Source organism: Palaemon carinicauda, chromosome 43 (genome assembly GCF_036898095.1).
Source record: "Palaemon carinicauda isolate YSFRI2023 chromosome 43, ASM3689809v2, whole genome shotgun sequence".
Lineage (NCBI taxonomy): Eukaryota > Metazoa > Arthropoda > Malacostraca > Decapoda > Palaemonidae > Palaemon > Palaemon carinicauda.
In genome coordinates, this window is record NC_090767.1 from 26,208,535 (window position 1) to 26,224,833 (window position 16,299).

At 45.3% G+C, this 16,299-nt stretch overlaps 1 protein-coding gene and 1 long non-coding RNA gene across 4 annotated transcripts in view; one reads left to right on the plus strand and one right to left on the minus strand.

Annotated features, from left to right (window-relative positions):
- Positions 1 to 256, minus strand: part of LOC137633405 (uncharacterized) — a 360,609-nt gene extending 360,353 nt beyond the window's left edge. Inside the window, exon 1 of the long non-coding RNA XR_011042195.1 lies at positions 92 to 256. This is a non-coding gene — a long non-coding RNA (uncharacterized lncRNA). The remainder of the gene's footprint in view (positions 1 to 91) is intronic.
- A 2,536-nt stretch (positions 257 to 2,792) lies between these two features.
- LOC137633592 (uncharacterized) overlaps positions 2,793 to 16,299 on the plus strand; it is a 57,766-nt gene continuing 44,259 nt past the window's right edge. For all 3 annotated transcript variants that reach the window (XM_068365861.1, XM_068365860.1, XM_068365859.1), the window contains exons 1-3: positions 2,793 to 2,923; positions 7,779 to 7,935; positions 8,369 to 8,531. In XM_068365861.1, coding sequence (XP_068221962.1) covers positions 2,895 to 2,923; positions 7,779 to 7,935; positions 8,369 to 8,531 — 349 coding nt within the window. In that variant the 5' untranslated portion in view covers positions 2,793 to 2,894. The remainder of the gene's footprint in view (positions 2,924 to 7,778; positions 7,936 to 8,368; positions 8,532 to 16,299) is intronic.

The following is a 16,299-nucleotide window of genomic DNA, read 5'->3' on the forward strand; positions in this document are numbered from 1 at the left end:
AACATCACCAGCTCACATATAGTAGAAGGATGTGGTCTAAATCACGATCACTTTAGACATAACAATTACATAGAATAACGTTAAAACTGACCTGTACCAGGATGTTACAGCCATGAAATGACGTACAGGAGTTTTCCCGTTACTGTAACGATACAGGAAGTTACAGGAAAGTGACGTAATTCGTTAAAATAGGCTTCGTACCGTTATCGCATTTCGCCGAGTCACTCTGATTACTGTTATTGTTTCTCAGCTGATCGCTGGCGTTCCAGCGAGTGAAACGAGCAGTGTTCTTTTTCACTATTTCTTCTAATTAATATATATTTTGTAATGCTTTCAATAAAATTATACATTTTAATTTATAATTAATATTAATGCTTATTTTTGGCTATCAATTTCACATATATTATGTTATTTACGCTTATCATTTTAACGAGATAAAACTGTTCTTTTTAAATAAATCTTCTAATTATTATATATTTTGATATTATTTCAATACAATTATATTTAATAACATCTAATTAATATCATTTCTTGTTTTTAGCTATTAATTTCACTTATATTATGTTTATTTAGGCTTATTTTTAAGGGTAGAACTGATGTTCCACCGAGTTAGCAAGCAATAAGTGTTCTTTTTAATGATTTCTTCCAATAAATATATATTTTATAATGCTTTCAATAAAATTATATATTTTAATATCTAATTAATATTAATACTTTATTTTTATTATGAGTTTCACATATATATTGTTTATTTAAGCTTATTGTATAAGGATGGGCTTGCTTGCATTCCAGAAAGTTAACGAGCTGGAAGTGTTATTTTTAATTTCTTTCAATAGATATATTCAATTTGTGATTCTCTCAATAAACTTACATCCTATATGATCCAATTAATATATATGTTTGTTTTTATCGTCATATTTATAGAAAATGACTTCATTAGATCATAATACTATATAACCAATATTTTTTTATTTCTGGAGACGTTTGCTGTAAAAGGATTTTTATATATGATTACTTTAGCGTTTAAAATCTATTTCATATATTATAATGAAAATTAGAAAATTTATTCTTCAATATTATTATATAAATTTTTTATAGTCCTAACTTAATACTTTATTACGAAATTGAGTAAATATTATCAAAACCGTTTACTTTATATACATACAAAATGTTGTACATTATTTTAATAATATACAGTACAAAATGAATAAAATAGTAATTATATGATTTTTTATATATTATACATTTATTTTATTGCTAAAAATGGAACAAAAATACTTTAAAAATATCTAAATAAGCAGTTTTTTTTATTTTTTATTCATTCCAAAAGGTGCTACCGAGATTCTTTAGTGATTCCCATAGAAAACGGAATATATTTCATTGCAAACTATTATAAATTATTTGTTAACCATTTCCTTTTAGTAAATTATTGATAATTTCGTACGTTTACCCAGCTGATAAGCTTAGAAACAATATCACAATTAATAAACAATAATAAAATAAAGAGAAATAAAATCACAAATTAGAGGATTGTCTATTCATATCTGTTGTACATGTTATAATTATTATATGATCCTATTTCATTCATGTGCATTATAGGATCCTATTTCATTTATGTGTATTGCGTCATCTATACATTGGTGCTCATTTGTGAGAATGTAAGCAAACAGTGTTTCAGTTTGGCAGCTCATTTACTCGCTGCGTATATGGTACAGTATTATTGTCTATAGACTTTAGCTAAACTTTATTATCTATTATATGCTAGCAGCAAATGGTTCATTAGCTAGCTGTGTATACTGTGAATTTACTAACTGACCCATATATGCTATTAGGTGTCAGTGTAATTTCATATTGAATTTATTTTGACTGCCGATGCAAATGCCATTTTATTTCTCATCATGTTATCTTTCATTGCAGATATTATCATTGTCATGTGATGCCTTCCAAGTGATAATAAACATTTCATGAACAAAAAGTGAATCTTATTTACAGGTATGCTGAACTTTTACTGACAAAGAATTTCGTATTGCTTGGGGTAGGAGGTCATATGACAATTATCTATGGAGTTAAACAGGCGTTTAACAATTCGGGGGATGGGAGGTACAGGGGAAGAAACGTTATAACAACGTCACTGAGGGACGTCATCACTTTTGTGAATGTGTGGGTGGCTAAGATTGGCTTTAGCCTTATTTTCTTTAGTAAAAACGTTAATGAAACATAAATGGCAATGCACAGTACTTTCCAAAATTAGGCCATTGTATGAAGCGCTCCCTGCTTTGATATCATGGAAATCCATCAGTTATTTTAGGAGTTATTAAAAAAAAAACACTACTACACGGCCTCTGGAAACGATATTAGTATTTAATTCTCCTATGTAATCTTTTCTACCATTAGCATTCACAAAATCCAGTTTTGTCATCTCTGCTTTCTTTTCTTCTACTTTTCTTTTGATTTCATTTGTTCATTTACTTTTTACTTCTTTTTTGAGTTATATCATCTCTGCTTTCTTTTACTTTTCTTTTAATTTCATTTCCACTTTATATTTTACTTCTTTTTTGAGTTCTTTCAGTTCTTTCATCTCGTCTTTCTTCTACTTTTCTTTTAATTTCATTTCCACTTTATATTTTAATTCTTTTTTTAGTTCTTCCATCTCGGCTTTCTTCTACTTTTCTTTTAATTTCATTTGCTACTTTACTTTTTACTCCTTTTTTGAGTTCTTGCTCATGTGGACTCAGTCGGAGGAGAGCCGTTACAAAAGTCACTCTATTAATCAGCTGTTACTACTACGGTAACCCAAACATGTTCGATGTATCGCAGCCAGTTTCAATAAAATGTTTTTATCGTTTTAAGAAATATTCATGAGACAAATATACAAATATACATAAATATACAAGATGACAAAGGTTAAGATTTCAACTTTGTGGTTCGTATAGTGAAATTTGTGTTTATTTAATAATAAATAAGTCATTTAACATATTGAGTGGCTCATCCCCTAAGATTACGTTATTTGACCGTGTTTCCGTTCAGTGATGCTTTTGTGACTAAATGTGCTTTTAATTTACTCTAGTGTAATATTTTAATGGTTGTAATTGCTAGAAATATGTATTTCACAAGTTCTATAGACTAAGTTAGGTTAAGGTAACGATTTGGTTGGTGCACCCCATAGGTAAATAGCTAAGGTGAGGAACCTTAAGCTGGGTAGTGTTATTGGGGGTGTATGTATGATAGCGGCCACCTGTATTATTATGGGTAACAGAATACGGCAGTGGAAGGGGGTTGCAGGGGGCCGTTACCCCCCCCCCCCCCCCGTTAGGTAAGTAGGTAAGGACACAGCTTGTATGTTATGTTTAGGGGGGAAAAGTTTAGGTTAGTTGATGTCCATTTTTAATCAAATCGGGAGAAACTGACCGCTGATATACAAAGGGTCCTTGTTCTTGTTTTTACTTCCATTTTATAATGTGGTTTATCAGTCATAACTTCTAGATTATTAAAACGTCCATATTTTGAAAGAAAAACACTTTTCCCCAAGTATTCTTATGAGAACCGTTCAAAATACCGTAATATCTTTATTAATATACTGTATCATACTACAGTTATATATTCTATACCGGTTTTTAGGGGTCAATGTAGTTCGTTGGGACAGGGTAAGATGAGAGTACGGGAGTCTAAGGATACGGCTCGTAGGGTAGGTTAGGTAGGAAACATGCGGTTAGGTGATATTCTTGTGTCTGTAAAATGTGGTTTTTCACTCTGTCCCAACAAACTACAAAGGCCGTTGGTAGATTATCTCTCACCAAGTCGGCTGTCTAATTTTAAGTCTGGTTTGGGGTAGTGAGGTGTCTGCTCACAATCATTGATGACTTTGTAAGGTTAGTGAGTTATACTGTGAGTGAATAAAGACTAGATATCCTAGGTTAGGTTAGGGTGAATGATAGGAGATTTTGATGGTTACTTATAGTGGTATCGGTAAGTATTTACATTTAATTGTGGCAAATAGCTATCGAATTTGCTTTTTGTTTTACCTCATTAGGGTGATTATTTATCCGTGCACCAGCACTGGTAATTGTAAACCTTAATGTTGAACTATTATGTTCCATCACGGTAATTGTTTACTTGTGCACCATCCCTAATAAATGTACACCTTAATATGGAATTATTCTTCAATTACGGTAATTGTATACCCGTGCACCTCCAATAGTAAATGTTGAACCTTCCATTACTGCAAATCTAGGATTCCCTACCCCCACTCATATGCCACCCTCACACAAGCTATTAACAATTTATTAACGATGTTTTTATGCCCAGTAGAACTTGAGAACTAATCCTGTTTTGATTTTTACTGTTTTCAGGTTTTGGTACTTTTGAAATTACTGGTAGAATAGAGAGATGCAATGGATTTTACTAATATCTATATTTTCCATCCTTTGAAGAAAAATATAAAATCGGAAATAATTTAAGGAGCCTTTGTAGATCAGCGGCCAGGTTCTCCTGCATGCATAGAAAACAGGAATTTCTTCTCATTTTCTGGCCATTCATAAGACAAGGCCGCTGTGCTACAAAAACTGTCTGTTGTTCAGCAAAACCTCGACTTAAACACCCCTACTTAACCTACAAGTCGTGTCCCTACCTAATGGCAGCTAACGCCTCTTTGGGAACCCCCTTACGTTGCCATGTTCTTAGTCATACCTGATGGGGGGAGTGGGGGGACGGGACTAACACCCCATCTGTGACCCTCCTTACTCTGCTCTATTTTTAGTCAGCTGTCATCATGCATACATTTGCCTGCAATCATACTAAGACCCCCAATTTAAAAAAGAAAAATTGATAGATATTCATCAGGCTTCTAAACCCCAAGGCAACCTCTTGCCTAGAAAATTGAGACACTGTGTTCATACATATGATACGTCATAGTCTTTTTTCACTGGCAACAGACTACATCCGTCAGTAGATGATTTTTTTTATAAAATGCATAGACATTATTTTGTACAGTACTTCAGAGCACATTGATACCAATGTGGCTTCGGTAAAAACCAAAGGCAAGACGTATTCATGGAGGTCACCTCTAATGCCCAAAAAATATTTGCCCATATATGGACATTGACACAGTTGGAGTGTCCCATCTTGGACAGACTGGCAGCATACACTTTTGAGAGGTGAATATCCCTTTCAATCAACAGCTCTATCTGCTATTGCAGTACACCCTGTAGCCTTGGCATAAGATGCTGGATCATCTGTCAACCTTGGGACGTCTTGTTCCGAATGGTCGTCTCCACCTGCACAAGACAGCCTCCCTCCTCCGTCATTAGTTCTGATAGGGGAGGATTTCAGACTACAGTACCTGGTATGGTGGGTGGGTGAGACAATGTCGATGCCATATCAACATGTCGGAACATTGAGCAACTCTCCTCGCGTTCCAGCGCTCTGGCACTCGGTTGTGCCGATGGACGGCAACTCCACCGGAGGGGCAATAGGCCCTGTTATCAAAAAAGCAGTACAATATCTCTCAGCTTTGCCAGTTAGCAACAGAAATTCCTGGGTGGGCGGTGCTGAACTCTCATCTCTCTGACGGCCTGCTCTATTCCAAGCAAAGAAGAACATTGTGACGGCCAAGCTGAAGAGGGAGATGCAGATCATTGGATCAAAATGATCTCCACATCCTCAGGATCCTGACTTTATGGAATTCCACAGCAATTGACCTGTTGACAAGAGCTCTAAATTGGAAGCAACAGATATATAGTACTGCTGATTGGGACCAGACCCTGACTGAGGCTTTCCTCCGTCAGGAATCTTACCCTCAAAAACTTTTTTTCTTTTCCTTATACTGTAATCCTCGAAACAGATTAGAGAACTTCCCGTTTGCACTTTTAGCTTCGCTCATGTTGAATGCCGGAGATAGGTCTTGTCCTCCTTCTACCCGGAGGTTGAAGCTGAATCCCAGAATCCGTCAGTTCCCAGTTCCAGGTCTTCTTTGCTTCAGGTCATGAGTCTTGGAACAATAACCGACAATTCTGATCAGCTGCTCCTGTGTCCTTTGGAGGCCCACTAAAGTGCTACTTTAAACAGACACTGATAAATCCATGGCACTTGCAATGTCACCATCACAGGGAGAGTAAAGGTGACTAAATACAATCTCCCCTTGGCTAAGAAAATTTAATGACTGTACAGTACTCGAGGCTCTTTTCTGCAACAGGTGTAGGAGGAGATGATGATGATAACAACTCATTCATCACCCTCACTTTCTGCCCAAAGGAAAACACGGGTTAAAATTCATGTTGTCAGAGGAGTCAGCACGACCATGGCATTCTTTGAGAACGACAGACCACGTTTACGGCCCATTATCTGCAGTAATTAACCAATAGGGCCCTAGACGTCTTTGCGCTGGGATTTGTAGTAGCTACACGGTTGGTGGTACAGCTGCCCAGGCTCCTCTCACAGGACCATGAGCATCGGATTTGGGGTGGAGGTTACTTGGTACACTTGGATGAAAGGGAAGGTTGACTGGTCCTTTCCTTTCCTTTCATCCTCTCCTCTCTTTGGGCACAGCATTGGAAACCCTGTCAGCTGGAATCGATTCTCTTGAAGGTAAACCCCACTTAGCCTGCAGCTGTTCTATTATATAGACTAGAAGTGTCATTTCACACACTCCTTACGAGGGGGAGTATGTTGTAACCAGGCAAACCCATTGATATATATATATATATATATGCCTCAAGATTAATACACACAGATATTCCGCTCCGCACCCTGTATTGCACCTGTGCACGAGGTGTAAAGAACCTTAACTCTGCACTGCTCATAAGGTCCTGTGTTTTGGTAACCCAGGATAAGTAGCCATCCAGTTTCAATATGGTCTTCTCCTCACCTAAAGATGAATCTCCTACGTAGCGAAAGCTTGAGATGTTTTGCATTTTTTCTGACCAAACGAACCCGAGTCCTTTACTTGTACTCTCCCGCCATCACCTACCTACTAGAAGTCCCGGCTGCAATCAGAGTGAGTTCTCAGTGAGCAAGCAGAACCTGCTTACAGCTGGGTAACTATTATAAAAGATTAATACTTCAGCTTCGTTGATAATCCATCCTATGTAAAGAACTCAAGTTTCTGTAGGAAGGAAAACTACAAATTATTTTCAAATTCATCATATATTAATTAATATGCACAATATGTACATTAGGAAGATGAATACTTTATATGTGTAGTTTAGATCAAATCAAAACCTTCGGGTCAGCCTCGAGTGATTTAAGAATTTTAATGCTGTGGTATCATTAAATTGTTTTATTATTATTGAATCATTACTGTATTATGTTTTACCTAGAGTCAAGTTATTTCTAATCTAAATTTTGTCAAAATGTTTCTAAAGGACAGTACATAGATGAGCTTGTAAGTGGGTAGCACCAACAGTACATACTTGCAGCCAATGTTTTGGTGTTGAACAGGCTGACATAAATCTCTTTTTATAGTTTATGAAAGTTCTATTTTAATGTTGTTACTGTTCTTAAAGGTATTTTAATGGTTCATTATTTCTCTTGTAATTTATCCATTTCCTTATTTCCTTTCCTCACGGGGCTAATTTTACCTGTTGGAGCCTTTATAGTTGTAGCATCCTGCTTTTCTATCTAGTGTTGTAGCTCAGCTAATAATAATAATGATAATAGTTACCTCTTTTCCTTCTCATTGCTTAACATGTTAGATTTGACCCCCCGGTTTCCCTCCACTCTTTTCTTATGTTGAATGGCCTTCATAGCCCTGACAGCTTATGATTTTACCATTTTCTTGGCAGGAAAAAGGAGGAAGAGGATGCCAGTCTCTCCATCACCGGCCCGGCGGATTTGCCCGAGGAGGACCTGGCCGGGAGCGACGACAAACAGGAGAGCGACGACGAGAGAGCGCACAGCAACCTCATTCATGACATGGGGGAAGTTGAGCAAGAAGAAGAGGTGATTGTCAGTTTCTTTTGCGTTTTTGAAAGGACGTGTTACCATCGTGGGGCTGTTACTTGATGGGAAATACGAATATTGGTAGCTTGTGGATTTGAAAACTGAGATGGTCCTCAACTCGCAAACCTTCAGAGATACCACCACAAATCCAACTGAAATCCTATCCATAGTTCATAATGAAACACTTTTAATAAAACATCATTTTATAATTCAATGCAAGATGACATTTGCAATATGAAACGCGTCTATTTGTTGTCTTTTGCAACTGAAAATGTTTAAAAATTTGACTTGCAAACAGCTTCTTATACCTTATATAGTTTGTCAGTTGAGCACATTCATATGTGTTGGAGTTAGATATTAAAGCTTTATTTCAATGTCAAAATATACAAGTCTCATTTATGTTGGTTCCATTTTCTATTCATCTCATATCCAGAATGGGGGCAGCACCTCGAAGCGTCCGCTTCTCGACCAGGGAAGGCACCGCCCAAGTAAAGACGGGGGACATTCTAAAACGTATCAGTTTGCCAGAGTTGGAAAAAGCCATCCGCAAGGTTCATATGTTGGCTACGCCTTTAGAGATAGTTACTGTGAAGAGGGTGAGTCATTTTATATTTACTTTGAAGGAAACTTTCTTACGAAGTATACCTTTGTCATCGGTACAACGTTTGCGAGAAATCGTCCATAATTACAGAAAGACTCCTATGAGTTGGTTTGGATTTGGCTTGGAAATAATATACCGTTGCTGTCATATTGTTTTGAAATTTTTCATTTTCTTTATTTTCCATTGTTCCGTAACCGAAATACAAATCATGCTATTTACATAGGGTATTACTTTCGGCGTAGCTGAAATGACGAGAAATTAGATTTTTAACGAGGGTTAACTACCCCCACGCTAGTTAGCAGGGGTAATGAAGGGGTAGCTTGCTACCCCTCCCCCCCCCACACACTGGTGAGTTGTCTCACTTCACTTTTGGCTCGGACGATGTACAGACGTTTCTGTCTTCGTCCTCGTTGTTGACAGCCTTAATTTGCTTTTTGCCTTTTCTAGATTCTGTGTGTTTTGGAAGTTGGCCTCGGCCATTATCATCGCTATGCGCAAGTGCCCTGGACTCACTGGCCGCCCTTGTGGGACCTTCATGTCAGCGGAGGACACCGATCCTCACACCCTTTGCCCGCAGTGCCGAGGTCAACGGTGTGAGAGGGAGAATACTTGCAGTGAGTGTAGGGAGTGGTCTGCCTACCAGTGGGAGAAGTTCGGCCGTCGGCGTAAGAAAAAGTCCAAGAGAGACCGTTCTCCTTCAGGGGCAACCTTGAAGAAGGAAGGCTCCAAGGACTCCTCTTCCGCCGCCCGAACCTCCTCCGAAGCTCCCGCTCGATTGGTCTCTCGTGAGAGACTGCCGAGTGGTAGCGCAGGCCCTAGGGGTGTTTCCCGACTTCGGGGTGCGGGAGAGGGCGTTGCCTCCCTTAGCGTGGCAGCTCACTCTTCTCCTCCGGGGGAGGATATTTTGGATTTTAATGAATATGACCAAACTGTATCTAATAATGATTTGTTTCAGCTTTGGGCTTCCTTGGGGCTGAAGGGCTCGCCCTCCAAGGAAGCCCTGTTTGACCTGATCCAGTTGGGGGCTACGGTCAAACAGTCGTTGGTAATACCGGAGGTATTCCCTTCGGATATTGTCGACACTGTCTTGGGAGAGCCTTCCGACGGGTCTGGTCAAACCCTTGATGCTGCGCCTATTGCGGACGTTGCTGAAGGCTCTCCGCCCCCCTCCGAACATCCTTCGAGGGGGAGGGGAGTCCCACGGTCTCTCCTGCGGGCCGGTCTCCCCCTCGGGAGAGCGCGCTGACAGAGACTCCTCTTCAGAGGACTGATGACTTGGACGCCCTTCTTCGAGGTCGTATTTGCCGTAAGGCCCGTCGGCCTCTCCGCAGTAGAGGACTTCCTTCTCCCTATAAGGGAGTTAGGAGGCGCCTCTTTTGGTCGTCCTCTCCTGCTCCTTCCCCTGAGGAGGAGCCCCCCCGTCAAAAGCAGACCGTCGCAGTATCGTCCCTTGACCTCTCCGCAGATCGTTCGCGATCTCCTACGCCTGCCAGACCTTCCGACCTGCCTTCTCCGTTCCTGGCTGCAGATGCGCTTTGGGCGCCTTCTCACCCTGTCATCCGACAGGCACCGATCCCTTCGGGGAAAAGGGACTCGGGTAAGTCCCTTGCGCGTCATGGTTCCCCTGCGCGCCCACCTGCGCGTTCGCGTGCAGTAGCACACAAGTGCTCTCCAGAGTTACAGTCTTTGGACTTAACTCGCCAGCGCTCTCCTGCTCGGCAGCGATCACCTGCTCGCCAGCGCTCTCCTGAGCGCCCTCGTTCTCCTGTGCGCAGCCGCGCTACTACACAGCCTGTTCCTGATGCGCGCCCAGCGCGCCAACGATTGCCACCGCGTCCACGATCGCCAGAAATGGACTTGGGCAAGGGTTCCATCCCGTCCCCTCGCCCTAGCCCCCCTGCGCGCCCCTCTGCTCCTGCACAACAGCGCACGCGCTCATCTAGAGCTCCTGTTCGCGAGCGTTCGCCTGCGCGTTCGTCTCCCTCCATCTCTTCAGATGTGCGCAGTAACCGTACTACGCGCCAATGATCTCCTGCACGCCCACACGATCACTCGCCTGTGCGCAAACGCTCTCCTGAGCGCCAACGCCCTCTTAAAACTGATTGCCCTAGGTTTCCGACTCGCCCGCGCAATAAATCGCCTGTCCGTGGTACGCGCCGTCGTTCTCCGGAATCCACGCGACATCGCTCGCCAACGCGCCAGCGCTCTCCGCCTGGCAAACGCTCGCCAAGTCGCCCGCGACTTAACTCGCCCGAACATTGTCGTTCTCCTACGCGCCGCCAGCGGTCGCCTAGTTTTCAGCGCACCCCTTCACCTATGCGCCCACGCGCACCTTCACGTGTGCGCCAACGCGTCCCTTCGCCTGCGCGCCCGCGAGCCCACTTGCCAGCGCGCCCACGCACCATCTCGCCCGCGCGCGAACGCGCCCACCCGCATTTTTCTCCATGCGGTAATGCGCCCGCGCGCGATCCCTCGAATGCTTTTTTCGCGCGAGCGTCACCGCGATCCCCATTCTCGCAGGGATCATCAGCGTGGCCAACTGATAGGGACGCGGACTTCCAGATCTGCCTCTGGATCACCACCGCGCAAGCGTAGGATTACCTACCGGGATCAGGACCAGTAAGGATCTACGGAGAGGTCCATGCAACATTCTTTTTCTTCTTCTTTTCAGGCAGGCCCTGTGGCGTTCACTCCGAAGGGTCAGGAGATCCCCTTCTCTCCAGCAGGGATAACTGACACTGCGTCAGTTACCCGTCAGCCTTAGTTCCGTCACATTATGAACGCGGTGGTCCAGGCTGTGAAGCCTGCCCTCGTTGATTTGGGACTTAATCCAACGGCAGACTCATCCCCGCTGAAGAGAAGGAGAGGAGTGGACTTCGTGGTGACTTCTCCCCGGGAGAAATTGGCTCCCAAGAGGTCTGTCAGGAAGGCTCCTTCTCCTTCACGACCGGTTTCTCCTTCTCCCGTGGACGAGGTTTTTCCGTCCTCAGGAGAGTCCACGAGGCAGGGGTGTCCCCCACGGCACCAACAGGAGGAACCCCTCCTCTTAGGAGAGAAACTTCTCGCGAGGAAGATCCCTTGCGGACATCTTTGCTGGAGTCCTGTATTCCTCCTAGGAGGGAGCCCAAGGACTCCAAGACGATTCCTAAATCGTCATCCAGGATCCGTCTAGAGCCAACCAAACCCCGGGAGAACGTCCACGTGTCTCCCCAAGATGAGCCTTTGGGGACCGGAGACTTAGCTGCCAGTCCGCAAGGAGGAGACCAGTTCGAGTCAGAACACGCTTTCTGACGGGTCCTAGGCTTGATGAGGCAACTCAACGAGTTTAAAGACCCGGAGACTGCCCCTCGTGAGGGCAAGGATACGGTGCTAGACGAAGTCTATGGCACCCAGAAACCCCCTAAGTCCAGCACAGCTTTTCCTTGGTCCAAAGGGGTGAAAGGGGCCAGGGACAGGGTCGAAGCCCAGCTCTCCGAGCTCGCCTCCACCGGTCGTTCTTCTGCCGGGTTCAAACTCCTCCCGCCTCTTCGAGTACATCAGAGGAGGTACTTTGAGATCATGGGGGAGTCCAGTATGGCCCTTCCACTCCACCATTCTGTGGAAGAGCTGACCAGGGGAACTCCTCTCGAGAAGCTCTCGCCCGGCAGGTGACGTTCTCGGCATCGGAGATCCTGAACCTTGAGAAGGTCGCGAAGAGTGCCATGCAGGTAACTTCGTGGCTGGACGTTTGGCTGGGATCTCTGGGCATCCTATTGCGCTCTGAGGATCTGTCCAAGGAGAGCAATAGGAAGGCTTTGGAGACCTTCCTCCTCTCGGCCACGCGTTCGATCGAGTTCCTCGCTCACCAGGTTGCTAACCTGTGGGCTAACTCGATCCTCAAGTGTCGCGACGCAATTACCGAGAGGTTCCATCCGAAGGTCCCCGCCGTGGACGTCTGCAGGCTCAGGCACTCCTCCGTCACTGGGAGGGATCTGCTTGAGCCCAAGGAGATAGAACGAACAGCTGAGAGGTGGAGGAGATCGAATCAAGATTCTCTCCTCCAGAGGGCCCTTACATCTCGGCCCTACAAGCCTCCGGCACCTCAACAGCAACAGCAGCCTCGCAAGACACTGAAGCAGGCTCCGGCAGCTAAGACAGCGGTGTCTAAGCCGCAGCCCTTTCAAACCAAGGAACGAAGGCGCGGCAAGTCCTGTAGGGGAGGAAAGAATCTTAGGGGCAGCGGCCGTGGCCGCAAGCGCTAGGATCGGCAATCCCCCCCGCGTGTCCACCTGTGGGGGGATGCCTGAAAAGTTGCGTGCACAGGTGGCAGCAACTTGGGGCCGATTCTTGGACGGTCTCTGTGATCGGCCAAGGTTATCGCGTCCCATTCACGACATCTCCACCTCCCCTGACAGCGAATCCAGTGCCGCTGAACTCCTATGCCATGGGATCGGCAAAGGGGTTAGCCCTTCGGGCAGAAGTCAAGACCATGCTCAAGAAGGATGCTCTCCAGGAGGTCGACGACGGCTCCCCAGGCTTCTTCAGTCGACTCTTTCTTGTAAAGAAGGCGTCTGGAGGCTGGAGACCAGTCATCGATCTCTCAGCCCTGAACAAGTTCGTCAAACAAACTTCGTTCACGATGGAGACAGCAGACACGGTCAGACTTGCAGTGAGACATCAAGACTTCATATGCACACTGGATCTGAAGGACGCGTACTTCCAGATCCCAATCCATCCGTCTTCCAGGAAGTACTTGAGATTCAGCCTAGACAACAAGATCTACCAGTTCAAGGTGCTGTGTTTCGGTCTCTCCACAGCACCCCAGATATTCACCAGAGTGTTCACCCTGATCTCTTCGAGGGCACACAGGATCGGCATCCGTCTCCTCTGTTATCTGGACGACTGGCTGATCCTGGCAGACTCGCAATCGACCCTTCTTCGACACTGAGACAAGTTTCAGGGAATTTGCTAAGATCTAGGGATCATGGTAAATCTCGAGAAGTCTTTTCTGCTTCCATCTCAACAACTGGTATATCTAGGCATGATATTGGACACCAATCTGCACAAAGCCTTTCCATCAGACGACAGGATAGCAAGGCTGAGGAGGGTCGCAGATCCTTTCCTCAGGCGAGAAGAGCTACCAGCCCAATCGTGGTTACGTCTCCTAGGTCACTTTTCCTCCTTGGCCCGTCTAGTTCCAAACGGCCGCCTCAGGATGAGATCCCTGCAATGGCGGCTCAAGTGCCGGTGGAATCAAGGCCACGATTCCCCGGACATTCTGGTCCCTATGGGTCCTGCGGAACGGACGGACCTTCAGTGGTGGGTGACAGACGAAAACCTCCGAAAGGGAGTGGATCTTCTCGTCCTCCCCCCGGATTTGATGCTGTTCTCGTACGCTTCAAAAGAAAGATTAGGGGCCCACGTTCTGAACCACAGGACCTCAGGCCTATGGTCAGAATCAGAAAAGTGCCTCCACATAAATCTGTTAGAGATGAAGTCCGTATATCGGGCACTTCAACAGTTCCAACAGATCCTGGCGGGTCACTCCGTGGTGGTGATGAGCGACAACACCACGGTAGTGGCTTACATCAACAAGCAGGGAGGTACCTTTTCAGAACAGCTATCCCATCTTGCAGTAGAGATACTGAGATGGACCGAAGTCCACTCGAATCCACTATCGGCTCGCTTCATTCCAGGCAAAAGGAATGTGCTCGCCGACAGTCTGAGCAGAGCATCGCAGATAGTGAGTACCGAGTGGTCTTTGGATCCTCTAGTAGCCAACAAAGTCCTGACTTTGTGGGGTTCCCCGACGGTGGACCTGTTCGCGACAGCCTTGAACTTCAAGCTGCCGCTGTACTGTTCCCCAGTCCCGAACCCCAAGCACTCTGCTTTCCAACAACGATGGGACAACATCGACGTTTACGTCTTCCCACCGTTCTGTCTGATGAGAAGGGTGCTCAACAATACCAGAATATCGGTCAACCTGTTAATGACTCTAATAGCTCCGCTATGGCATCTTGCAGAGTGGTTCCCGGACCTTCTGCAGCTCCAGACGGAACTCCTGAGAGAACTTCCTCCGTGACACGAGCTACTCAAGCAACCACACTGCAACATCTTCCACAAAGCTGTAGCATAGCTTCGGCTTCACGCCTGGAGACTATCGAGCATCTCCTCACAGAGAGAGGCTTTTCGCAACAAGTTGCGGAAAGGATGTCTCGGCACCTGCGAAGGTCATCCGCAGGGGTCTACCAGGCGAAGTGGAGAGTCTTCTGTGGTTGGTGTCGGGGAAGGGGTATCTCTCCCCTCGATGCCACTATTCCAGCAATAGCGGAGTTTCTTGTGTATTTGCGGGAAGAAATGCACCTTTCAGTCTTGGCAGTGATAGGCTATCACTCAGCCTTAAGTCTTGCCTTCAGTCTCAAAGGAATGGACATTTCCTCCTTGCTGGAACTTTCTCTACTCATACAAAGCTACGAGCTTACCTGCCCTCAGTTGGAAGTGAGACCTCCTCCATGGAATGTGGTTCGAGTCCTCAGGTCTCTTAAGAGACCTCCGTTCGAACCATTACGCCAGGCTTCTGATCGTCACCTGACTTGGAAGACGGTGTTCCTACTTGCATTGGCCTCGGCCAAGCGAGCCAGCGAACTTCATGGTCTCTCATATGACATCTACCATTCAAGGGGATGGGGGGAGGTAATGTTCAGGTTCGTCCCTGAGTTTGTTGCCAAGACTCAGAACCCTGGAGTGCCGGACCCACGGTTCGACTCCTTCAGGGTTGTGAGTCTCCGCTCTATAACAGATGACCCAGATCATCTGCTACTCTGCCCAGTGAGAAGTCTGAGGCGTTATCTGAAGAGAACAGCTGCAGCCCGTCCCCGCGTGCAAGCCCTGTTTGTGAGCACTAGTAGGACGAAGAAGAGGGTCACCAAGAATACCATCTCAGCCTGGATTCGATGCACCATCCATTACGCCTTGAATTCAGACCCTCCTCCGTCACGTCGCCTTAGGGCACATGATGTCGGGGGCATCGCCACGTCCCTGGCCTTCAAGAGAAACTTCTCTGTGACGCAGGAGTCTGGAAGCGTCAGACGACCTTCACAGCCCACTACCTGCAGGACGTGACCCACAGGAGCCTCGATACTTTTTCTATCGGCCCTGTGGTGGCTGCACAACAGCTGGTCTAACCTCAGGCTCCTTAATGGACAGGTAGCAGAAGGTTGAGGGTGTTGTTACCCGGTCTCAGTCTGCGTGAATGAAAGAGTATGTCTGACCCTTACTTCTTTCTTCATCCTCCCCTCTCTCGGGGAATGCAGCATCCTGGTTCTCTGCATAGCTAACCTCAAACCTCTGCAGGTAAACCATGGTTCCTTGTGTTCCTAGTATTAAGTACAATACTATCGCGTCCCCCATACCCTGACGAGGTAGTATGGGAACATTCTAGCCTGGAATTCCATATAAAGGACTTCAGGTCAACTTCCTAGGACGAGTCACACTTCATCTCTCCACACACACTTATGTAGGCTTCTCGTTTCTTGCGTAGCAATAAACTTGTGAGGTGCAGGGCTTCTTTTTCTCGAAGTGCTACGCACTCAGATTCTGAGTCCCCGGGTAAGCCAAAGCCAGTATGGCAGGGACTTTCCACCCTGCCTAAGGGTAAGTCACCCTATGTAAATAGCGTGGTTTGTATTTCGGTTACGGAACAAATGACAAATTCGAAGATAATTTGTATTTTTCCTAACCATACAAACCTTAGCTATTTACATATATTTGCCCGCCAGCCATGT